General features: G+C 47.7%; 1 protein-coding gene across 2 annotated transcripts in view; it reads right to left on the reverse strand.

Moving 5' to 3' along the window:
- Positions 1–457: 457 nt before the first annotated feature.
- The window catches only part of Mapre3 (microtubule associated protein RP/EB family member 3), a 46,343-nt gene continuing 20,404 nt past the window's right edge, over positions 458–26,396 (reverse strand). Inside the window, exons 2-7 of one of the 2 annotated variants that reach the window (XM_034514190.2) lie at positions 4,752–4,879; positions 4,001–4,146; positions 3,318–3,474; positions 1,952–2,106; positions 1,713–1,865; positions 458–1,390 (exon numbers count right to left, since the gene is read on the reverse strand). In XM_034514190.2, coding sequence (XP_034370081.1) covers positions 1,322–1,390; positions 1,713–1,865; positions 1,952–2,106; positions 3,318–3,474; positions 4,001–4,146; positions 4,752–4,872 — 801 coding nt within the window. In that variant the 5' untranslated portion in view covers positions 4,873–4,879 and the 3' untranslated portion in view covers positions 458–1,321. Of the gene's footprint in view, positions 1,391–1,712; positions 1,866–1,951; positions 2,107–3,272; positions 3,475–4,000; positions 4,147–4,751; positions 4,880–26,396 lie in introns of both variants that reach the window. The other variant, XM_034514189.2, reaches the window with a different exon arrangement.

Here is a 26,396-nt window from a genome sequence, read left to right on the forward strand (position 1 = left end):
ACAATTTTCTCATGTCTAGTTTTGTCTGTGCCTTATGCTGCCTGACTCTGGTGCTGCAACACCAGCTCAGGTTTGCATCAAATCTGCCCTAGACTCTAATGAGAGCTGTACAAACCAGCTGGGTAGGGGTCTGTATAAAGAGGTGTTTTCATCATCCACTGGCCCGTAACTCATCCCTAATAAACTCGTTACTCACCAAGACAAACTTGAACAAGTCATTTTTTGGGCTGTTGGTACCATCCCATTTTCGGGGACAATCTTACATCCCCCAGAAAAATCCACATAATACTGCCTCACAAACAGTTCTCGGTCTTGGGAGTTGGGTGTAGGTCAGAGCCTGGTGTCAGTGGTGGCTTCTGATAATGTAAGGCTGTGCTACATGACTGTCCTCTTAGAGAAGACAGAGGTGATATGTTCTGATCCCCTGCTATGGGTCAGCCGAGGAAAACATGGCAAGGACTTTTACCACACAAATTTATTTAAATAAAAGTGAACACATATGCAGGCTGGTGCCCAAGGGGCAAAGGTGGGGAGGCGGGAGAATGGGAGACAGACAGACAATGGGGGCCAGGCAGAGTCTGTGTGGTACAACTAGGCTGTAGGAGGGAGTGAATAGGAAGCCTGGGGGCAGTGCTGGGCTTCGGTGCTGAGGCAGGGGCCTTGGTGAGGGAGCCCAGTGCCTGGAGGTCATGTTTACCCCTTGCATGCTCCCTTCTCTCTCCCCATCCCTGGACCTGCAGCACTGCCTCCTCAGCTTCCCTTCCTCTTCCTCATTTCAGCCTTTCCCTCAACTACTGAGAGAGAAGTCAAAAGACAAAATAAATAAGAATTGATGAGTCCTGCCCCAGTCTCGGCTATAGGGAAGGGGAGCCAAGCCAGAAAGACTGCCCCAAGCCCTGCTGTCAGCCCTGGAAAAGAACAGGTAAAGTGCAAGGACAATCCAGTAAGTAAAAATATACCAATGACTTTGTCAAATATACAGCTGCTGGCTGTCAGGGAGCAGGTGGCTGGCTTGTGGGTGACAGCAGCACCCTGGAAGGGGTTGGCCAACACAGCATAGAGACAACGGAAATAAATAGGAGTGGGGAGTGGATAGGGTCCTGGACGTCCCCTGGGCCAGTGCCACTTGGGGGACCCAGACAAGGCCTTGTCCTCTCACCTGCCCAACCCCCCTGAGCCCCACTCGCCCGGCTCCCTAATGCTGTGGCACTGACACAAAGCACCCAGCTGGCTGACTGGCTGAAAGGAAAGGACTATAATGTGGGGTGGGCAGAGTGGGGTTGGGCAGGGAAGCCGAAGTCAGCCAGGGCTGGCGCCTCCCTTAGTACTCGTCCTGGTCTTCCTGTTGGTGTTCTTCAATCTCATCATCCTCCGGGGGTGCAAATCCCTCCTGGAAGGGAAAAGAGAGAGAGAGAGAGAGAGAGAGAGAGAGAGAGAGAGAGAGAGAGAGAGAGAGGGGTGGTAAGCCAGCTGGCTAAGGTGAAGGATCAGGTTTACGCTCAGCTTAGAAACAAGGGCTGAGTGGCCACCGGTTCAGGACCTCTAGCCTGCTCTCTAGTCTTAGCAGAGTAGTGGGAGGGAGGAGAAGGGGGGCTCACCTCCATGGCATAGTGGAGGGAGGAGAAGGGGGGCTCATCTCCATGGCATAGTGGAGGGAGGAGAAGGGGGGCTTACCTCTGTGGCATAGTGGGGGGAGGAGAAGGGAGGCTCACCTCTGTGGCATAGAGAATGCCAATGATGCCCGAGATGACAGGGCTGTTCTCACTTTCATGTTCCTGGCAGATCAGCTCGATGTCTCTCAATTTGCTGAAATAGAAATCTCGTTCTTTCTCCAGCCCATCTACGGTCAGCTTCAAGTCCAGCAGCTGCTCAGGCACAAAGAAATGTTGATGCCAGATGTTCCTGCCGTCCTCTTGTCCCCATGTCAACTCCCCTTTCCCATGCTACTCACCTGCTGGTTGAGCTCAAGAATCTGGGCATCAGCCTCATGGCCACCATTTCGGGCTGAGGGGGGATTCTTCCGGAGGATGCAGGGTGGAGCCACGTTGGGGAGTCGTCCAGAGGTCTGCATGTTCTTGGGGCCTGTGGGGGACGTCCTCTGTGGAACTGTCCAGAGGACAAGAGTCAGATGAAGTGACACAGCTTATGACATCCTTGTGTAAGGACCATGCAACAGGCAGGCACTCCCCCTCAGGAAGAGCGTCTACATGGAGGTCTCCAGCCTTGGCCGCACGTGACACCAGAGCAGCTGTACAGCCCTTTGGCAAGCCCGGGAGCATAAGTGCCACAGGGAGCTAAGGGAAAGGTGATCTTTCAATACTGGGACCTGAAGAAAGCTAGCCTGAGGGAGGGATGCAGACACTGGGATGGTGAATTTGATGAAGTGGAGGCTGAGAAGGTTCAGGGCCTTCTGTACTGACAGATGTGACCCAGGAGAGCAGTTGATGCAGTCTGTCCTAGCAGAAGCCAAAGCCACCCTCAGTGAAACTCAGCCCCGCCCCACCAGCTCTCTCTCAGTTTGGGCTCTGTTTCCCTCTGCTGGGCTGGACCGGTATCTTCCGCAGGGGAGGAGGGCTCAGGCTCCTCCCTAGCACAGCCTGCATGCTGTGGCTACTTGCTCTTGAGCGATTGCACTTCCCTAGACAGCGGCTGCTTCTAGTGCAAAGCAAGCAGTTCAGTGAGGACAGGCCCAGGCAGGACAGCAGCGCAAACAGAGGAGGTGGCTCTGCTATGACGGGTCAGATGCGGGTGGGGCTGCTCCCTTCTTCCTCGCCACAACCTTGCTGTCACCACAGGCCTTACTGCTTCTCTGATTGCTCCTAGCAACCCAGCAAGGCACCAGCTTTTGGAATAGAGGAAGGCAGGATCAAGCTTGGCAAACTCCTGCTCTTGGGTATTCAGTGGGCAGACGTAAACAAGGGGCTTGGGCACTGGCTCCAGGGGTGCAGCCCAATGGATCTGGATAGAGGAGCCGTGCCCCATCCAGCTTGAGGTAAACAAGCTAGCTCATGTTATTCAACAGCATCCTGGGTCTCAGCAAGCTGCTACCATGACTGGTGCAGGTGGCTCTCCTCTTAGAACAACCTTTGACGCCCTCTCACCCCCAAATGGGATTCCCCATCTAGGTAAGCAGCAGGCGATGTCATCTGAACTCGTAATAACAGTCTCCTCCAGGCTGGCAGGGCTGGGCCGGTGGCCCGGGGGGCACTCCTGGCTGGATAGCCCTGCCGGCCCAGCCCCCCAAACTCCCTCCACCAGCTTGGGCATGTTACCTGCTGTGCCAATGAGTTTCTTGGATTTGTTGAAGATCTGATCACCTGGGTTAGGAGGTGGTGCTACGTCCTGGCCCTGCCGCGCCAGCAGAGGGTTGTAATCCTTTCCATCATAGTTTGCGTCAAAGAATTTCTTAAACCACTGAATAAACTCAAAATTATCTTGGAATTTTCCTTTCACTAATTTCTCTACGGGAATGATCTGAAATAGACCACATAAGCAGACCATTTTAACACCTGCTGTGTAGGACTGCCTTCCGCTGTGAGCACAGCAAAGCCAACCCCTACGCCTCAGCATCGTCTACTTTCTCCATCTGCACCCCCTCCCATGGCACCAAAGTAGACAAGCAGGCTGGCAGCCCCACCAGGGACTCAGGGACACTCCTTTCCTACAGGCACAGGAAATATCGTGTGGGAGGTGACCTCCCCTGTATGTGAACTGGAGACTCAGGCAGGGTAATGAGCTGACATGTATCGGGAGTGAGACAGACGACCTCAACATCCGGAATGGGGCGGCTCCAGAGGAGAAAGGGAAGGGAGTGTTGCTGCAGTGGGATGTCAGGGGTTCACTGTCTTGGGCTGGGTGGACAGCATTCCCTTTGGAGTGTCAGGGGTAGAAAGACATGTGACAGAATGAACCGAGGATCCCTTGTCACCCTGGCTGGTGGGTCATCTTCTTCCCCAGGGAAACACAGCTCCTCATGGACCCCAGGGGTACAGACACCTACTTTGTCAACGCCCATTTTCTTGAAAGCTGCTTGCAGCACCTTGAAGTTGTGGATGTATTCGTGTTCTAGTTTGGCCTGAAACTTGACCTTCCTCAAGTGCACACAGCCAGGGAAGAGCATGTCCATGAACTGGCAGTAGGCTGCCCCTGTGAAGATGCATAGCTGATGAAGGTACAGCTACCACCTCGGTCTCCTGCTGGTCCACTTTGCAAAGCCTGGTCCTAGAGTTAGGGCCAGCCCCACTGTGATATTAGATATGATTAGATTCCCCTTGCCTTTACAAGACTAACTATGATTAAGATTTATGTCTTTACCTTTTGGTGCTGCTAAGGATTAAGCCCAGGGCCCTGAAAATATGGAGCAGTAATTTACCACTAAGCTAAATGCCCATCCCCCAAATGACTACTTAGTGATCCAAACCATGTAGCAGTCCCATTCCAAACACCGATGGACAGGTGATGGCAGATGTCTGTCTGGGTGGGAAAACTGACACCCACACAGAGAAGAACAGAGGGCTGGGACCCAGAGTAGCTTCATGGATTAATCCATGTTGTTAACTCATGTCTTTACTGTCTGTCTTGGCTCTAGTTGCCCAGGAAGGTCCCACCTCTTCTCCACTTCTGTAGCCTCTGTTCCCTGATTTCAGCTCTACGTGGTCTAAGCATCATGGCTCATCCTCTTCCTGGTAATTACTAGCTATGTGACCCCTTCTCTCTTCTCCCTTGGGCCACCCCCTGTCCCAGCCTCCTACCTGAACAGAGTTGTTCGATCTTGGTATAATTGAGGTGCAGAGAGTCATTGACCCATGCAAGCATATCATGGCGACTCAGATTTTCACTGGTCACAGAAGTGGAGTACACATTGACGGCCATACCCCAGCTGCAAAGAAAAACAAGAGGTGATGTCAGCAGGAGGGCTTTGAGTGGGATGGCCCCTGGGGACATGGGAAGCATTCCCCTTATACCAGTCTTGCCATTCACCTAGTGAATGGGCCTAAGTTCATTCTGTAGACACATTTTGCTAGCATCTATGATCCCCAGGCAGGCACTAGCAGCTGGTGGTCTATGGTACTCAAGCATGCTCTAAGAGCAGGCGTGTGATACAAAGTTAACTAAGTTTCTGTTTCAGGAGACTGGCAAATCTCGGCACAGTGAGATCAGCAGTTGAGGACTACATGAAGTTCACAGATGGAAAACAAAAGGTACAATCTCTTTGGCTTGGCAAGGTTGTGACTTCAGAGCAGAGATACTGGCACCTAAGAAGAGTAGAGATTTTATGGACATACCAAAGAATGAAGTGAAGGGGCACAGTAGCCCAGGAACTGGCAAGGGAAAAGGCTCATCTCAAGAACTCCGGGTTGCTAAGCCCTGGGGCATAGGTTTCTATGTTGAGGCATGATGCAATGAGATTAGCAGGGACAGATCTGGAAGAGTTTTGCTTACCCTGGGGAAATTCTATTTAGTCAATGTGAAGTCACTGGAAGATTTTAAACAGATAGTAATCTGGCCAGATTTGTGTTCTAAAGCCAGCCAACCTTTGTGTCTCTGCTTTTATGCTCCCTGTTCCCATGGCCTGTGGTTTGCTGGATGACCCAAAGGCAACTAAATTATTTTCTTTAAAATATCCTTTAGCATGCATATCACAGAGACTCTAACCAAGAGCTCCGGGTCGCTCTCGTTGCAGACTTGTGAGGTCATCCTAACTCCTCAGCTCTGACTTCTGCTATTGCCCTGTATTCCTCCTCGTTCCTCAGCGATCCTTCCTCTGTGACAGGGCCTTTCTTCCCTCTCTCCAACTTCCTCATAGTTTCTGGTAACCACAGCTACTGGGAACTTCCCATGAAGCTTCTAACCCACCTCCCAAACCCATTCCAATAGTCCTGAATTTCTCTAACAGCAGGCCTGAATATCTGCACCCCAACTTCAAGCCGGCAGTGGTAAAGGGACCCTTGGATGTATTTGCCTCTCAAATTTGAACTGGTTGGTAGTGGTAATGTTGGAAACACCTATGAGTCAGTGCTTAATATTTAAAGGCTAGGATGTTTTGCACAGATCACTTGGGAATTCTGAAGTTTTTTTCCCCTCAAACCTTGGGCCAAAATATTCCTCCACTCATACAGCTGATGCTGAGGAGAGACATTCACCCACCTCCAGGAGGCAGGCATGAGCACCTGGCTACCTACCATCCCACACAGAGGTTGGCATCAACTGTGCTTTGCCATCACTAAGAAAAGAGGGAACAGCTATTTTTCTAGGTTTGATGTGCAGTGTTTTTGTGAAGGAAGACTATACTGTCCCAATCCCTAGTACCCTATAGGCAGCCATTGTCGCTTCCCACAACCACCCACAACTTGATCTGTAATATGCAAGGCCTAACACCAGTGCTGTGGGGCCAGGTTGACATGCGGCGAACCTGTGGAGTGGTAAGTGAACGGGCTTTGGGGTTGGGAGCAGACCGCCAGAGACAGGGTGAGTAGAGCTGCCTCTGGCTCCTAGCTGGCAGAACTTAGTGAGCAGTGAGGTTGGGGAGACTCTGTTTATGCATAGCACATGGGGTATAAAGGGGATCCCACTAACATATTTCCCAGAGCCAGACATGTAGCTCAGTTGGAAGTGTTTGCCCAGCACACATGGAGCCCTGGGTTCTATCTGCAGCACGACATGAAATCCAGCTATGGTAGCACATGGGCCGCCACTGCCTTCCTTCATGCAGCCCTGCACATTAAACCTAGAGACATACTCTTCTCTCAATAGACCTGATGAATCAGAATCTGACTTTGATCAGAGACTCTAGGTCAGGCAGATGTGACAAGTCCTCTCAGCCCAGCTGTCGGGGCTGGCTCTCCTCAGGCTTCTCTCCTTGACTGTAAGCATCATTACCTAATGGGACCTCATGATATGCACTTTTAACTTAAATGGGGTGTTTTTTGGCATAAAAACCTCTAAAACAATCCTGTTATTTATTCCTAGTTCTTCCTCCTTTTAAAAATAAGCCCCATCCTTCATTGTCTAGGGAAAGGGAGCCCAGGCAGGGCCCAGAAACCAAGAAAAACAAAAATTGTTATCTGGGGATTTTCTAAAGACCAAGGACCTGGCAACTTCAGATGTCTCCCAGGATAATTTTGACGATGTTTGAGCCAGCTGCCCTGTACTTGACTCCCAAACTCACCACTGGATGTTTATGTGCCTGCCTCCCTTGTAAGGAGGTGCTAGGAAGCATGGGGTTTCCAGGCCTGTCACTTAGGAAAGTTGCTGAAGGGCTGAGTGACACCTCACACCCTTTTCTTATTGTCTTCTGTCACTTTCTGGTTTGGGTCCCCAGCTCCACTCCTGTGTCTGGTGTCAGCATCCTCTACAGAGAACTGTCTTAGAAGCTCACAATGGCACCCTGGGGGAAGCTTAAAATGGTATCCTTGCACTCACAAAATCATCAGTGTGCCCATTCCTTCTACTTGACTGTGTGATTTACCCGTGGATTCCACACTAGTTCTTGGTGAGCAGTTATGATGGTCATGATGGTGGAAGGGAACAGTGAAGAGTGGCATTTCAGAGCCCCTAAGGGAGTCCCTGAAGCACCACAGGGGCAGCAAACAGCACTGGCAGACACTAAGCTTTTCAAGAGGCAGGAAGGGGAAGAGTCAAGGATGGCATTTTATGTCTCTATGTTATATGTCTCTATGTTATATGTCTCTATGTTATATGTCTCTATGTTATACGTCTCTATGTTATGTCTCTATGTTATATGGACTGCGAGGATTAAAAGCCTGCCTGTACTCAATGAGTTTACCACTTTATGGGGGAGAGAAGTGTAAAGGGTAGGACCAAGTGTTGCTGATGTGTGGCTACAGGGAGTCAAGAGAGAGGCACGCAGCTCAGAAACAGGTGGACGGAACAGACCTAAGTAGGCTGGCTAGATTCTGACAGGCCTGTGTGTTCTGCTGGGCTGGTGTAGAGGGCATAAGCTATTCTGGTGGCTGTCAAGAATGAGCCTTTCTTATGTATGACTTGTTTCTTCAGGAGGTCCCTGGAGAAGGATGGTTCTAGGTCCCCCGACATTCTGATAGGCCCAAAAGGGTTGGGACTTCTGCGGTGGTTCAATTCTTAATTGCCCAGATAATTCTTCAGTCAAATTATGGATTTTATTCTGTGTAATAGGTAAGACTTTCAAAGGCTGATCATTCAAGACAAACAGGGACAATGGTCCTAATACCCTATTCCTCAGTCTATGATCTTAAAGGGTCTTCTAGCCTGAGAGAGGCCTTGAGCTTCTGTGAAACCAGACCTGCTGAAGGGTTAGGCCCATTCCATGTGTTTCAGGGATCCTCACCAGGAGAAGCCAAGCATGTGTGTGCACGTCTGTTATATATACAAATTAGCTATCTCTTTGTTTCTATATCCATCCAGCCCACATTTTTTTTTTAAACCCAGGCGATTCTGAGGTAGAACCTTCATCTTAGCAATATCAAAGGCTGGAATAGTAGGATCTGTCTGTCTGTCTGTCTGTCTGTCTGTCTGTCTGTCTTCTTTTTACCACCTCTCTTGAGGGAAACTGTTAGCCTCTCCTCCCTAATTTCCCTGAAGTTTAAGACACACCCACTCCCAGAAGTGACCAAGAACTATAGGACTATTTGAGAAATGCCCAGGTCTCTGCAGCCTGGTCTGATATCTCCCACACTGTCAGTGCCTAGTGATGGGGGAGCATCTCCCACACTTGTCAGGAATGTAAATGTAGGGTCCTCAAGAGGCAGCAGAGCTTGTTAGAAGAGAGCTGATAAAACAAACAGTCCCTTTAAGGGTTGAGTAACCAGTCATGCCTGCTCCCACAGGGGCCTCTGTGGAGGAGCAGACAATACCAGAACTAGAGTGGCTCTTGCAGGTGTCTGTGCTCTTTGCCCTGGCTAGGTGCATCCTGGTTCAGAAGGACCCATCTGATCCCGAGAGGATCTTCTAACAGACCTCCCATAGCACTATGAGGGACCCGGCTTTTGTACTCCTTGTTAGGCTGGGGGGACCAGTGCCCTTTATCTTTTTCTGACCCCGTGCATGGAAACAGACATGCCAGCAGGTGGCACTGAGGTCCTTCAACTGCCTCAGAAAGAGAGAGAGGGCAGGGGTTAGGGGTCGGGTGGGGGAATGAATCTGAGCATCTTTTCCCCCAAAAGAAAGGCAATTTCCACCCAGATCTGGAAGCAGGTAGAGCAGGATGCCTGTCGCCTCAGAGCCAGGTCAGCTGGAGTGGCCTAAGCATGGGTCACAGTTACATTCTGGGCTGAACCTAGCCTCTCCTAAAGCCACATGTAAAATGCATCAATTGTGACGATGGCCTTTTGAGTTGAGGACTGGCTTATGCCCAGCAGCCAGTTGCTGGGGCAGAGGTGCACAAAGTACTGGTCCAAGCATTCGGTTCCCAGTGGAGCAGATGCCTGGATGGCAGCAGAGTAACGGACTGCAGACACTCTGAATGATCCACACTTCTCACAATGAGCTCTTTCTCTCCCTTTTGAGGGCGGTAGGCAACCTCCAGGGGCTACAACCGCAGGCTCTTGAACTCTGTCCTTATCTCTCTACCACCATTCTTGTCACAAGGTGACTGTCAGGAGAGATACCTCCTGATTGGGTTACGGTGCGTTTCCTTCCAGGTTAGCTAGGGACTCTAGGGTTAGATCAACATGTGGTCTTGGGAAAAACCTGTTTTTCAGGGTCTCGACTCCTGCTACTAGGTCTAGAGTCAGAAAGAAGATCACTAGGAGGTATAATCTGTGACTTAGTGCTAGATCATTGCCTGAGGCAGGGTCCTCAGGGTCCAGGGGCTGTCACAGGCAAGGAGAGGGTGCCCACAACTTTCATGGGAGGTGGAACTTCTGTTTATTCTGCTGGCTGAGGCCCCCAAAATGGCCACCAAGAGCAACTCTTGATATCTCGTGGTCAGAAGGGGTTCCTAGAGGGCTGGTGAGATAGTTCAGTGAGTAAAATGGCTGCCATGCCTGATAACTAAGTTTGATTGTCCACATGGTGGCAGGAAAGAACAGACTCTAAGTTGTCCTCTGACTTTCACAGATGTGCTGTAGTGTGCACACGCCCAGGTGTGGCCCCAATCTCCAAATAAATAATGTTCTTAAAGAAGGGTTTCTATAGACCCTCGGTTCCTTCTCAGGGGCTCTGGGAGCTCCGAGCTAGCAGCTCCATTTCTAAATCACAAGGGTACTATGTCTAAATAACTCTGAGATCTCGTAGTCTAGTCTTTAATCGTCTTACCACTATCCTAACTACATTTCATTTTGGCTTTCTGTTTCAAAATCTTTAATGGATATATACCTTCTACACATGTCTCAAAGGCAATCCAGGGCTCCAGTAGTTTCTAATCTTTAGGGATTTCTCCCACATTCAGCCTTGTTCTGGAGAATTCTCTCTGCAGGTCCCAGCCCTCAATCTCTCAGTGTAGCTATGAACTACACACACAGTTTCTAACCCCACAGTTTGGTGCTACTGACATGACACCATATCAGCTCCAAAAATTCTGTTTTTGAAAGAGCCTGGATCTCTAGTCAGAGCACCTGGGTTCCAATCCTGACTCTTCCATGTTCTATTTCAGGCCTTACTTTTCCATATTTATGAGATGTGCAGTGTTACTTCCACCAGAGGGAGCTGGTGAGGGCTAAGCGAGCTAGGTCTGTACAAAGCACAGAGCACAGACAAAGCCTGGCGCTCAGTATTTGCTGAGTGCCGCTGCTGGTATTACTGGGAAGAGTCGAACAGCACCCGCTTCAGAGCCAGCAGCCTGCACACAGCTACAGTCAGTTTTCAGAGATTCTAACAGTAGTTTAGAAGACACCTTAAAACTGTTCTGTTCTCTGTCCTGCTACCTGGGGATAACTGTCTGGACCTCTGACATAATCCATTCCCAATTCCTGGTTTCCCATATATCTGCCTTTTGCTGCTGTTTTTGAGACAAAGTCTCACTATATAATCCCAGATGGCCTGGAACTCACTCTATAGATCAGGCTAACTTTGAACTCACAGATTCACCTGCCTCTCTGCCTCCCGAGTACTGGGATCAAAGGTGTGCACTATCAGGCCCAGCTCTCTCCACATGTCTGCTTTCAGATGGCATCCTACCTTGAAGGGAAACTCGAACAGAGGCCGTGAGACCTGAGAAGAGACAATTCTGTGGATCCTACCAAAATAGCTCCACTGCTGACTTGGGGCTATGCCCATTGTCCCTGGGCTACCCCTTCCTGCTCAGGCCCAGGGGGCTGAAATCACCTGTCTGGAAAGACTGCAAAATTGCTACCTCAGCCCCGTTTGGCTCATACACCCATGCTTTTCTGGGGATGCATGGAGATAATGTGTGCCAGTAGGGATGGAGGGCTCTGAGGGGCGCAGAGACAGAGGGTTCTGCCAGCGGGTCACAAAGCCCTGGCATGCCTAGCCAATCACCTCCTTCTCATGGCTGAGGGAGAACATGACTCACAGAGAGAATCAGTGTGGAAAAGCTGGATTAGTGAGAGCAGATGTGGAAAGGGAGTGAGTGGTTCACCAGTCTGCCCAGTGGGGCAGGGGGTGCACACATGCACTAGCCGGGCAGATCGGCACATGGTCTGGATGGTGGCAGAGGCACAAGGGGACCAGCGCTTCTGTCCTCACAACACTTCTAAATTTCGGAACTCTTCCCCTAGACCGTGCGTGAGCCCTGTTGAGGTCTCAGCACCGGGTAATAAATGTGTCTGTCTTGTCAAATAGGATTTGAATTCTTACAGAGGTTTCTCTGGGATGGCCACTGTTCAGGGAAAGGTGTCTTTAAGAGAGTCACAGTGAGGTTGGCTGTTCTATCTGGTCATAACTCAAAGGGTTAAGGGAGAGCTAGGCATGCAGAAACAGCTACTAATTGCTAAAAGTAACCCTTTTAGTAAGGCATATCTGGGTGGGCAGGGAGAAAGCAAACCATTTCTTCCTAAAGGCTTTTCTCTGGATATCTTTTTCTCCTACTCTGAGATAGAGTTTCTCTGTGTAGCCCTGGCTGTCCTGGAACTTACTCTGGAGACCAGGCTGGCCTCGAACTCAGAGATCCACCTGCCTCTGCCTCCCAAGTGCTGGGATTAAAGGAGTTAGAGGTGTGTATCATCACACTAGGACACTTATTTATTTTTTGAGACAAAGTCTTTTTATATTTTATGTGGATGAGTGTTTTGCCAGCATTTAAGTCTGTATACTATGTGCATACCCGGTATTAGAGGAGACCAGAAGAGGGTGCCAGATTCCCTGTAACTAGAGTTACAGTCTGTTGTGAGCCATCATGTCAGTTCTGGAAACGGAACTGAGGTTCTCTGCCAGAGCAGCAAATGCTCTTAACCACTGAGCCATTTCTCCAGCCTCACTAACACTTTTTTTTTTTTTTTTTTTTTTTTTTTTTTTAAAAGCCAATGAAACTCCATGGAGCCATCATCAAACCAATGCTCCTAAAGGCTGTGGTGCAGTAAGAAATGGGTCTTCCTGCCTAGACAGCCTGGGAAAGAGGCCTGGCTTTTCATGACTGAAGAACCAAAACTGTGCTGCTGCAGCATGTGGGGCGGGGCTAGTTGGAGGGAAGAAGACACTGCGGTGAGGACCAAAGGCTGCATCACCGGGGAGCTGAGCAACTTTGAGAATCATCAACGTATCCAACGCACTGTTTTCTGACCCTGACTTCTGCTCAGGGTCCTAAGGAGGCAGAGGGCAGGGACAGGCTTAGTTCTCTGCTGCCTAGTTGCCGAGGCCCTTGGCAGGAAAACAAGAGGGTATCTTGAGAGCTCAGTACCCTTCTCTTCCTTGTTAATGTGGGCCTAGGATCCTGGTTCTGGACTTAGCAACAGCTGCTAAGTGTGACTCTGTTAAGTGGCAAGAGAGGTATCACTAGGGTGCAGGGGAGAGGCTCAGAAAGATGGTTTTCTGTGTCCACTCCAAGGAAGTGCTGCTGGCTACAGGTAGAGAGACAATGCTAGCTTGGTATCTGGCTACATATACAGTACAAAGCCTTGGGACTCTCAGCATAGATTTGAGTCTTCCCAGTAGTAGAGAGCACAGTTCTCCATGCTACTCAGAGAATGATTTCAGGATGGCTACATTCCAGGAGTGCCTTTTCTCCTAGTAGGTCAGGGAGACAGATAGCTGACCCACTGAAGATGGCCTAAGGACAAGGAATGGAGCTGCAGGAGATGCTGGGACATATTGGGAGGAGAACATTCCTCTTTCCAGAGCCCTATTGGGTCTGGCACATCCTTTGTGGCTCTCCATGCTCCCAAAGCCTGTCCACGTCTCTGGGAACACATACAAACCATGTTCCCTTATGCTCCTTTAAAACTATATTTGGGCTAACAACATGGCTTATTGGGTAAAGGTGCTTGCAGCAAATCCTGATGACCTGAGTTTAGTCCTGGGACCCACAGAGTGGAAGGAGAAAACCAACTCTTCCAAATTATCCTCTGATTTCTACATATGCCATGGCACCACATACCACACACACACACACACACACACACACACACACACACACACACACACGTATGCACACACCCACAAATTAAAAAACAGAACATCTCTTCTATGTTCTATGGTGGTCAGTAAAGGCAGTGTTAAGTTCTTGGCCTTCTCTGATGCTGGGTTTTATAAACTGATCAGTATGTTTCTTCTGGCCCTAGGCTCAGCGCTTTATCTGTCTTCTTCTTTCCTTCCCTCCATTTGGTGTCCTTTAGAATTCTCCCAGTTTTATTCCCTCACCCCTTTGACAGGGTACAGGCTACTCATTTATCCCCAGTCTTTCTACCAGACAGTCTGCCATAAAGCTGCCATGAAGCTATCCAGAACGAGCCTAAGACTCAGTTTTGTTTGCGTCTGTCCTCTGTCCAGCCAGTCATCATTCCAAATTCATGAACCCAGCACTCCACCATCTCCGCCCACCTTAAAGGACTAATTTCAAATGGAGACAGATCCCACATGAGGAATGAATGCACACTGGTGAGATCCCAGAAGGCCTGCCTACATTCCTGCAGTGTCTCTCCTGGCCTATCACAGGCCCTGAAATGCCTATGAGAGAACCACTCATTTCTCCCCCAAGGCCTTAATCACCAAGTCAGTTCTGAATGTGAAGAAATGAAAGCTCTGGATTCAAGAAATTTGGCTACAATCATGATCAGCCACTGGTAAAGTTAGGGCTGAGCCCAGGCATCCAGATCCCAGGTTAGCTCCTCCCAACACCATCATACTGACAGGAAGAGAGGGCTGATGTTTGTATAGCTGCAGTGCAGAATGTTGCTCTCTAGTTTCACTCTCTGAATAAGAGGAGGAAGGAATTCCAGAAGTTGTTTCTCCTCCTCCTCCTCCTCTTCTTCTCCCTCTTCCTCCTCGTTCTCCTCCTCCTCTTCTTCATCCTTTTCTTCTTCTTCCTTCTCTCTCTCCCTCTGTCTGTCTGTCTCTCTCTCTCTAGTCTACTTTTTCAGTCAGTTTTCCTTTCAACCAGCAAGTATTTGCTGACAACAAACTCACAGTGAGGCCCCCTTGAAACCCTGGCATCATTTTAAGGCGTGGTCTTTAAGGAGTCTTTGGTTTGATTAAAGACATAAAGCCATTCATAAAGGAACCAGGCAACTCATCACCAGAACAGTACATTTGGCTCCCAGGCACCCCAGTGCAATAGGAAGGATGGGTAGGGGCTTGGGAGGCAGGCAATTCTCAGGGAAGGTGATCCACGGGTTGGGCCTGTAAAAATGGCAGGGTGTTACAAAGTAGTAAAAACAGGAGCATGGGGAGCGTGTTTACTGTCACTTTTATTTGACTGAGCATGAGACCTGTGACTAAGTCTTAGAGGAATGTTAGGGTGTGCCCACAAAGGAGAGGAGGCTGGGCCAGGTGGAGGAGTCTCAGGAGCCAAGGGAGGGGCTGTTTTTCAGGAGTAGGGTGGCCATCCAGTTAATGATAAGACCAGAACTTAATGGAGCAGTCATTAGACTGCACAAGAACGAGTGGAGGAATGCTGAGTCATTCTGTGGGACTATAGGGTTGCAAGCTAGACCTGCCTGTGGGAGTGTGGGGGTGCAGGCTAGACCTGCAAGTGACTAGGGAGTCCCAGCCAGCTGGAGTTTGTCATCAAGGCATTTGTGTCTGCAGCAGACACGGGAATGCCAGCCTGTGGAGCAGGAGGACCAGACTCCCTCAGTCAAAATCTCCAGACAGATGAAATGTAGATTCATACTCCTTGGTCTGATACTCTCCACGTTCCTTAGGAACTCATGATCTACTCACTCTGAGTCAGTTCTACATCTCCTCTGTGCAAGGAGGCTCAGGAGTTGGGGACATATCTCCCGAAGCTTTAAACACTGGATCAAGAAGAAGAGGCAGGAGGGTCACAAGTTCAAGGCCTGCTTGGGCAACTTATCAAGACGGTCTCAAAATAAAGAAAACATAGACAGAAAGGAAGGAAGGAAGGAAGGAAGGAAGGAAGGAAGGAAGGAAAGAAGGAAGGAAGAAAAGACAGGGCTGAGTATATGGCTCAGCTGTAAGGCCAGTTGACTTGTACCCTAGAAGATTGGGGGGGGGTATGTTACTAAAAGTCTACTTGAAGTTGAATATTTAATAAAGAATGATTTTTATGAATATTTATTTTTGATTTATATGTCTCTGTGTGCCCTGAGTATGCTGCCTGTGCGCAGGTAGGTACCCGGGGAGGTCAGAAGAGGGCATCAGGTTCTCTGGAGCTGCAGCATAAGTGGATATGAACCACTTGATACAGGTTCTGGGAACCAAACCAGGGTCCTCCTTAAGAACAACCAGCCTGGGAGCACACAGGGAGGGACCCATTGACTCCAGCTGTATATGTAGGGGAGGATGGCCTTGTTGGGCATAGGTGAGAGAGGAGATCATTGGTCCAGTGAAGGCTGGATGCCCCAGTGTGGGGGAATGCGAGGATAGGGAGGTGGGAGTGGGTGGGTGGGTGAGGGCACATCCTCATAGAAGCAGGAGGAGGAGGGATGGGATAGAGGGATTTTGGCTAGGGGGAAATGAGGAAAAAGGATAATATCTGAAATGTAAATAAAATATCTAATAAAAAATAAATTAAAAAAAAAAAAAACAACAACAAGCATTTCCAACCATGGAACCATCTCTCCAGCCCAGAAAATAATGTTTTGAGTATTAATTTAGTGTTTATTTAGCTGTTTGGTTCATTAGAAACCCTTTTGATTTAATTTTAAGAAAAATTAGTGTAAGAAGACAAGGAATCAATGAAAGTGATTGCCGGGACCACAGAAGAGCATCCACCATATTCCTCAGGTAACACTCCACTGGTCACAACTGAAGCATGTACCGCACATGCACAGGCTACTTGCCAGCCACGGTGCAAGGCATGTGGCTTCCAGGAGCCATGAGACCCAGGCTAGTGGGGAGCTAGACAAGCACGAGAGAGAAGTGACCAGGAGAGACACACTCAGCTGATTAAACTGCCTTTTCTGCTAAGAAGCTTCAGAGGAAAGGCTGAGTATGGATGGAGGGTTAGAGGAAGGGGAATGAGTCGGAGACAGCGTGTACAGCCAACAGTCTACCCAGCATGCATGTGTGGGCCAAAGGGAGGATGAAAAGGGGCAAATGCCACATCACCAGAAACTCTGGGTGCCAGAGACAAGGGGGACATTCTCTAAAGAGTTTTTGTTCTTGTGAATTCTTTTTTTTGTGACTATGATATATTGTTCTGTAACAATACAAAAGTACCGGTAACAATACTACAGTTAAGATGGCAGCCTTCCCCCCAACTGAAATCGTTACAAGTGATCATAGCATTTAGAAGTTTAGCTCAGTGTACAACTTTCAAATCTTTATGTTCTGCTTTCTATGAAATAGCAAAGGAATTCCAAGTGCTGCATAAGTCAGCACTTGTCCACATTCAAACAAAAGGAGAGGTCTTATGTCCCCTCATCCAGATTTCCACTTCCTCCTGCAGCAGGCTATATAATAATTACTAAAAACAGGAAACTGACATTTGTTGTGTTATCGTACTTTTGTTCCCTGTTGTTGTGATAAAATACCTTGGCAAAAGCAACTTAAAACTATTTGGTTCACAGTTGCAGGCTACAGCCCAACACTTCAGGGACATCAAGGCCACAGGAACTGGAAATAGCTCATTACATCCACAGTCAAGAGCAGAGACAGAACGAATGCAAACATGCTTGTACTCAGCCTGATTTCTTTCACTCACACAGTTTAAAGTCCTAGGGAATGGTGCCACCCATCGTGGGTGGGTCTTGCCGTCTGTAGGTCACCAAGCTAATCTCCCAGACATGGCCACAGGCCAACTCCATCTAGATAATACCTCACTGAGACACTTCTCCTAGGTAATTCTAGACTGTGTCAAGTTGACAATTAAAAGCCACCATCACATACTTCATTAAGCTGCCAGCTGGAACACAGTCCCACTATTCGGAGTAATCACAGAACTTCAGAGACAGAGACAGAAGGATTAGGAGCTCAGTGCACAGTGAGTTTATGGTCCTTCTGAGCTATGTGAGACCTTGTCTCAACAAACAAACAAACAAACCAGTACCCCCCCCAACCCAATTAAAACAAACAAACAACAAACAAAAACCTAAAGGGACAGCTTTTCTTTTGTCTCCAGGGCTCTGAGCAAATCTCAAGCCCATTTATTGGCAGTCTTTGCTGGGAGCATCGGGGCCCTTCAAACATGTGTTTAAAGTACAGGAGGCCCTTCTCTATTAAGCTTTTGGCTGTTTTAGTTCCCCTTAGTTCTGGTTTAAGAGGGTATTGTTCAAGTTTGTGTAGAAATTAAGAGGTACCTCATTTCGAACCTCATTAGATCCAGCCCTAAGGATTCAAAGGGTAACTGGATAGATGTCACTTGGTCCTCTAACTGTCTCTCAAAACATTTTATTCATGCTGGGGAGTGGAAGTGCACATCTTTAGTGCCAGCACTCACGAGGCAGAGGCAGGCAGATCTCTGAGTTAGAGGCCAGCCTGGGCTACAAGCGTGAGTTCCAGGATGGCCAGGGCTATACAAAGAAGTCCAGTCTTGAAAAACAAAACAAAACAGAAGAAAAAAAACAAAAACAAAAACCATTTTGTTCATGTTCAAGACCCTTGAATTAAACACTACAATTTAAAATATTTTTGGTAAAATCATGCCCTGGTCCTGAATATTATTGTTTTTTAAATGTGCTGATTTAATAAAATTGATAGTTTTATTGTTTTAATTATTTTTTGACAACTGATAACTCATCTCTATGTTATGACCCACACACATTTGCTTCTCTGTGAACTGTTTCTGGCTGCAGTGTTTGAGAGATGATGGTATGAACTTCCAGATAGTCTAGCAACTATCTGGGAATCTGTGTGGTCACTAACATCTGGAAATCCTGATGATGAATTCTCACGAGTCACACCTCCTGAGACAACTCTGCACTGACCTCGGATATATCCTCAGTAATAAAGTTCTCATTATTCTATGAGTTTAATTTGAAGTACATGACACTAGAGGTGTCCTTACCGAAGGTTTTGAAAATCCATAGAAGGCAAACAAACAAGCAGGATATTCCTGCTATACTGAAAGGGGAGGGGCTCATTTGGTACCAACACAATTTACCAGGTACAACACAATTACTAGGGAACCAAGCAAAAGATGAGGAGATTCCTTTCTTAAATTTTTGTCTAGGAATAAAAGTTTGCATGGGAAAGGCTGGGTTCAGAAAGAGAAAATGACTTAGGATTTCTAAGTCATTGCTGTGAGTAGGGGACAGAACCCAGAGAACTAACTTAAACTGAAAACTACCAAGATGGGCAACCTTGCAGTGTGGGGCACATACCAAGTAATATTCTGGTACCTTCAGCTGTGCACACAGGCAGTGTGGTCTATGGAAAGAAATGCCCTGAGGACAACTCCATGAACTCTCCTGCTCTGCCTCTCATCGCCCCAGTGCCCTGGCATGGGTGGCCTCTCTAAGGTGGAAGTTCATACTGTAAAACACGAGTGCTCACGGTACTGTGGGTTGTGAAGGAAGGACACTGGAACAGCCAGCCATGGAAGAGGGAGTATAGATGGCTAATTTAGGATACAAACTCAACTTTATATAACTTAAAGTAACCTGTCGACAGACTTTATGAAGTCAAGGATTAGGTAGTGTGGCAGCCACACAGAACTTGACTTTGCTCAGTTCAGGTTAGTAATGGTTACAGGTCAGAGGTTGATGCAATTTTGACACAGTTGTGTTCACTAGTTAATATGTATTTGAACAGTGGTGATGCCTGGGGTAATTTGCTCTTTTATTTCCCAGGAAATTGCAGTATGTCACAACAGCTTAATATGATTCAAATAGCCCTGGAATCTACTGACACCACCTTCTCAGCCCCCTGTCTGTTCCTTCACCTGCCACTCCCACTCCCCTGCTCCTTGCTTCACACACACAAAACATTAGTTCTCCCACTAAGCTCCACCCTGCTCCCAGTCACAGAAAATGACAGAAACCTGTCAGGTTGCCTTCCTGAGTTGGGATGACAGAATGTGGGACAGCTATTTCAAATGAGGCCAGATCCCAAGTACAGACATGTCTACCCAGGTCAGGATGGCCTGGGATCAGGACTAAGATGAGATGCAGACAAGACTTCAGAGCCGGGTGTGTTAGCACACAACCTGGAATCTCAGGACTTGGGAGGCAGAGACAGGAGGACTAAGGACTGCTGTAATCCGAGGCTAGCCTCTACAAAACAAGTTCCAAGCCAACTAGGGCTATGTAGAGAAAAAAAAAAAAAAAAAAAAAAAGAAAAAAGAAACAAAAGAGCTTTCAGCATAGGCACAGGTGAGGGTGGTGTGAGACTGTACCACATGCCTGCAGCTGCACCTCCAGATGCCAGTGGACCAGAGGATGACTACCCAGGGCCTTCAGCGTTCTGATAGGCCGGTGGGTGGTTCAGAGTGTGGTCAGAGCTAAGGCAACATGAATCTATAGTTAACAGTCATAGGACCTAATGACAAACTTAAAAAAAAAAAAAAATCTATTGCTGAGGGTTTGAGGAAATGGCTCTTAACACGATGGGAAGAGAAATGCTACAGCCTTGCTTTTAACAGTTTTACATGTATTGATCTTGTCCGTGCATGTGTATGGCTGCATGAGTCACGGTCCATGTGTGAAGTTCAAAGGACAACTGTGAGGACTTTGTCTGGACCCACCCGTGTGTGATGTGTCTCAGGGATCGAGTTTAGGCCATGAGGCTTGGCAGAAGGGCCTTCACAGCTGCAGCTCACTGGCACACTCTTGCCTTTTTCTGGAGGGCAATCTGGTTAAAAAAAAATGAAATCAAGAGTCTTTACACCTTAAATAGACCCTTTGATCTTAATTCCATGTCTAGGAATTCTATATCAGTAATTATTGCTATGTCCAAACTTTAGGCATTTATTTTATTTACTTATTATTTCATATAGCTCCTCTGGCCTTCACTGTGTAGCTGAGATGGGCTTTGAACTCTGCATCCTCCTGGCTCTGTCTCCAGGGTGCTGAGTTTGCATATATGCCCCACCATGTCCTGCTTTAGGGATAAGCATATTTATAATGAAAAAATAGCAACAGAAAAGCTCAATACCAAACTGTTAAACACATCACAGTATATCTAAACTACGTTACTTAAGAGAATTCTTCCAGATGTGTGGACTGACTCCTCAGCATCAAGATCTGCTGACTCAGCAGCCATTTTTCTTTCCGGTCTGTTTCCATAAAGTGGCCAGGAATGAAGACCTGTGCTTCCCCAGCCTCTCTTAGATCTGAGTTAGGAGGTAGCACACAGCAGCAAACTAGAGCTGGATGGTCCTTAAGTTCTTTTACCAGCCTCAGCTTTCTTCTAGATTCCCAGCATGGGAGCAAAGTGCTCCCCTCAACACACACCTGCTCACGGCCTCCAACAGAGCTTGCTGTTCCTTACATCAAAATTGCTGGGGGCTAGAGGGATGGCTCAGGGTTTAAGAGGACCAGCTGCTTGATCAGGTGACAGGAGCTTGGTTTCTCCACCCACATGAGGCAGCTCACAACTGTCCGTACGTCTACAAAATCCAGCAGCAGCAGCATCTGGCCTCCTTGAGTACTCACATTTACACACGGAGACTCCAAATTCAATACACAGCATATGAGTAACACATAAAACCAAGAGCCAGCAAGAGGCTCAGTGTTTGAACAGGCCCGATTCTGCCTTCCCCATGGGCTGCTGGACAGACACCCTTCCCCCATCCCACAACTAAGAAAGACTTCCTACTTTAATTGAGATTTGGTGTGATTACTGTCGCCATTTATTTTGATACTCTAATTGTCCCAGTAAGACCCTCTGGTAGGGCCTTACTTATCTGTGAGTAATCCAGCTGCCTGCCGGGGTCCAGACATGGCCCACTATTTCTCCAGAAAGTCCTCGATTTCCTTCTTTAGATATCTGTTTTATGTGCATTGGTATTTTGCCCACACATGTCTGTGTGAGGGCACAATATCCCTAGGAACTGGAGTTACAGACAGCTGTGAGCTGCCATGTGGGTGCTGGGGATTGTATTGGATCCTCTGGAAGAAGGGCCAGTGCTCTTAACCTCTGAGCCATCTCCCCAGTCCTCCTGATTCCCGTCCTCAATTTCTGACACAATGGAGTTTCCCAGTCCCAGTCTTGAGATGACATGTCTCTATAACCATTCCTGGACCTTTGAGAGGCGGCTGGAATCCAGTGTGAAGGTGTAGACTTCACACCAGCGTTTATGAGGACTGCGTGGCAAAGCCAGGAGAGCCCTTGTGACCACGACTCACAGCAGAGTGCTCTCTACTTCTGGTTTAACAGTTGTGTTGGACATACCCTGTATTTACCGGATGTGAGTAGCTGTTACCATTTGGCAACAGCAGAGCAGAGGAGCTTTGACTGAGATCATCTGGCTGGTCGCAGTACATTTTTTCCATAATTGGCCCTTACAGCCAGGGTCTGTTAAGTCCCCACACTAAGATGTATTTACTTGCTATACGAAGGGTCACCTGTCAGGAGAAACGGTGCCATGTGCTGTAGATATGACTGATACAGTTCCCCATAGTCACCAAGCAGTACTGACTTAACTCACCAATGAAAAATAACCTACAGACCCGGAGAACTAATACAGCACAACGTGGAACCTGGCTGTTGTGACAGTTTGGAACAGAAGTGGAGGCTACTACAAAATCTAGAAAAGACAATGAGAGTAAAGCTGTATCAGGGAAATTCTGACACTGTCCATGGACTAGCACTCTCGGCTGGAACTGATCTTCTGGTCACCATGATGATGGTGGAGGACACAGACTAGCCACAGTGTGGATGACACATCTGTTCTTAGCATCTCCCAACTCTGTACGCTCAGCTCATGTTCACGACGCAGGCTCTGATTACCTTTCTGATTTTCAAGGCACCACAATATAGAAAGAAGTGTATCCCTGCTATATTAAATTGAATCTCCAGCGTGTATGTGCCTAGGTAAATAACTGTCAGTGTCCTCAGGGCCCTGTGACCTTCAGGACTGATCATGAAGTTGTCAGACCTAGAGAGTCTGGGACCCTGAGCTCTGTCAGTTTCCTTGGAACACAGCATACAACTAAATATTATGCTTTAAAATTACATTTATGTATGTATGTATGTATGTATGTATGTGTACACATTGGAGCACGCATGCACATATACACCATAGCAGGCTTGTGGCAGTCAGAGGACAAACTTGATGGAGTTGGATCTCTCTTTCTGTCATGTGGGTCCTGGGATTGACAAATTCAGAGTCAGGTTTGGTTGCTATGCTGGCTGGTCTATGTCAACGTGACACAAACTCGAGTCATCTGAAAGGAGGGAATCTCAATTGAGAAAATGTCTCCCTAAGATCTGGCTGTGGGGCATTTTCTTAACTAGTGATTGATGGGAGAAGAGTCCAGACCATTGTGAGTATTTCTATCCCTGGGCTGGTGGTCCTGAGGTCTATAATAAAGCAGGCTGAGGAAGCTATAATGAGCAAGGAGGTAGGCAGCACCCCCTCCTGGCGTCTGCATCAGCTCCTGCCTCTAGGTTCATGCCCTGATTGAATTCCTATCCTAACTTCTTTCAATGATGTACTGTGATATGCAAGTATAAACCAAATAAACCCTTTCCTTCCCAAATTGCTTTTTGGTCATGGTGTTTCCTCACAGCGATAGAAACCATCACTAAGACAGATGCAAATGCCTTCACCCATTTAGTCATCCTCCTGGCCCCCCAAATCCAAGATAGCTGGGCGGTGGTGGGGCACGCCTTTGATCCCAGCACTTGGGAGGCAGAGGCAGGTGGATTTCTGAGTTCGAGGCCAGCCTGGTCTACAGAGTGAGTTCCAGGACAGCCAGGGCTACACAGAGAAACCCTGTCTCAAAAAACCAAAAAAACAAAAACAAAAACAAACAAATAAACAAACAAAAAAATCCAAGATGTCCAGCGCACACTCCATTTCCTTCCAGCAAGCAGATAAAAGGTAGGCTGAAATGTTGGACAGCTCCCACCTTCTGGAGCCAACTCCTGGGGTATTTTCAAAGCATTTCTTAAGTCAGTGCTGTTACATCGTTGTAAAAGAACTCCAGTCCCTCCTCACAAGAGGATGGATCACTATATCTGTTGTGTGACCTTGGCTTCCCAGTCTAATGCAAACTGTTAGATTCAGCCAGTGGTCACAACTAAGCTGGGCCTATCTTTAGTAGAAAAAGCAAGAGTCAGAACTATTTCCTGAACCCAGAAGCATCAGTGTTGGTAAGGCTGAGAATGGCACACAGGGTTCCTCAGCTGGCTTCAACCCGGAAGATCCACAAGGCAGCAAGTCACATCCATACACCAAGATCCCAGTCAGCACCGGCAATGGCTCCGCACAGGGGGAATGTCTCCTAGTCAGACTAGATGCATGATGTTTTGTTGATGAACCTGTCTTCCTCTCCCTCACACATCACTCCTAACTCTTACCATACATCAGCAAGCTATACTAAGTCAGGCAGGCCCCACACTTCCTTCTGATCTCCCTGGCACTCTCCCACTAGACAAAGAACTCCTGTTCCTGGAAACAACTTGTATCTTGGAGAGGGACTTAGGCTGTGACTAGAGAACCTGGTATAATCTGCTGGGAAGCTCAGCTAATCTGACAGCACACAGCCTAGAGTGACTCATGCCAAGGAAGGAGTCCAGCGAATCAGTTTCTAACACTGCAGTTCGCCAGGTCTTCCACTGCTATGTGCACATTATCTCCAGAGAACAGTAAGGGGAGGGGCGCAGGCCTCGGGGCTGCTTTGAGGTCAGGCCCACTAGAGAAAATGGAACAAGGTAAAAAGGCTGTGAAGGTACAATGTGTGCAGGAGATAAAGTGGAAGCCTTTATTGGGGCTTTGTTGGGGAGAAATGACACGGTATGTATGCAGACTCAGCCTCTGCAGGGAAGCGGAGGGCGTCCAGTTCTCTTCCCACTTCTGGCCCACACAGTGTCTTAACAAGGCTATGGATGAGTAATAATCGATTTCCATTCAGTTCCCATTTATGGGACTTATGCAATGTTTTCTAGACTATGGCAGAATGTATTAAAACCTAACCATGAATTCAAGGACAGGAACAGGGTCTTTTCATTTTAATACATGGCCCAAGCAGATTTGTAATGTTTACTGAGTGAGCCGACTTTCTCTCCTCTTACATATATCCCAACTCTTACAAAAAGCCAGTATTTAAAAAAATTACCTGAGAACATTTCTTAATGAGACCAAGTGTTATGATTACTCTTTTAACTACTTTAAAATCATCTCATTTTAGGGGATGAGTGAGTTGTTTGATGAATAAGGCTGTCTGCCTGAGTTTGATCTCCAGAACCACCCTAGGTGGAGAGAGAGAACCAACTCCCCTGAGTTGTCCTCTGATCTCTACACACACACCACGGCACAGTGACCTTACCTTAAAATAAACACAAACAATACACTTAAGAATTATGTGTATGTATGTGTGTCTGTGCATGTGAACATGAGTACCCATGGAGCCCAAGGCAGTGGGTTCCCTGACCTTCAGTTACAAGTGATGTGAGCTGCTGATGGGGCCACTGAGTGTTAAAACTGAGTCCTCTGCCTGATGGGGACACTGAGTGTCAAAACTGAGTCCTCTGCCTGATGGGGACACTGAGTGTTAAAACTGAGTCCTCTGCCTGATGGGGACACTGAGTGTCAAAACTGAGTCCTCTGCCTGATGGGGACACTGAGTGTTAAAACTGAGTCCTCTGCCTGATGGGGACACTGAGTGTTAAAACTGAGTCCTCTGCCTGATGGGGACACTGAGTGTCAAAACTGCAAGAGCAGAATGCGCTCTGGCTCTAAAGTTACTTTAAAAAAAATAGTACTGGGGGTTGAAACTGAGGCCTTGAGGGTCCTCAGTTTTACCTCACGTATGTCAATAGCTTTAGCAATAGCTTTTTGGTGTGAACGCTCAATATGAGCGTCCCATTTGTTGTTCTTTCTTAGTTAGAGCCATCGCCATAGCTTCTAATTTCTCCAAATCATGAAATTGGAAAACTTTAGACACACCCAATTTCTTCTAGAAAGTTGACACAAAGTATGTGTCTGATTTTGGTAGTGACAGGCAGGAACCCAGTTCTCATGTGTATGGCTGAGGGGGTCAAAGTACAGAACCTCTCTAGGCAGCAGGACAGTGCTTCCAAATGGCACACGGGCAGTGGCCTCCTGTTTATAACCATCTGCACTTAGAGTCTGAACAGCTGACCTGTGAACTCGAGATGCCTATAAGGTAGCAGAGCCTTCCAGAGAGACCTCTGAAGCAATTTCATGACGCAGGATTCTGCACAGACAGACAGACAGACAGACAAAGGGAATACTAAGGACACTGCTAAAAAATGAGCCCATTTCTTTATGCACTACAAAGAAGCAGCGTGTTTTATCCTATCTTGAAAGAGTAGCAGCTTCTCTGACAGACACAGGCTATAAAACTGAGAAGCCATGCCTGTAAATGAGTGGCGGTGACCCACAGACCACCTTCAAGTCCTCTCCTTTTTCCCACCACTGTCAAACTCTTTTTATTTTCTTTTGGTGAGTGGTAACTGTGGTCCACATACTACTTCCTCCTTGCTAGTGTCCTACAAGAGCTACAGACACCACTGACTGTCAGCTACTCAGTGCACACGCCCAGAGCCCTCCCCAGGATGACCATCTGAGACTCCCAGGATGTGTTTTAGATTCTCCCTCTTTCCTTTCCTCTCTCTCTTCAGAAGACACCCACAGTGGTTTCACACTCGCACCCCTCTTGCCTCAGCCTTCTTAACGCTGGCATCACAGGCATTCAACATCAGGTTCATTTTTTAGATCATTAAAGCTCAATAAATATGTACTCCACATCCAT

The sequence above is a fragment of the Arvicanthis niloticus genome, chromosome 11 (assembly GCF_011762505.2).
Source record: "Arvicanthis niloticus isolate mArvNil1 chromosome 11, mArvNil1.pat.X, whole genome shotgun sequence".
Lineage (NCBI taxonomy): Eukaryota > Metazoa > Chordata > Mammalia > Rodentia > Muridae > Arvicanthis > Arvicanthis niloticus.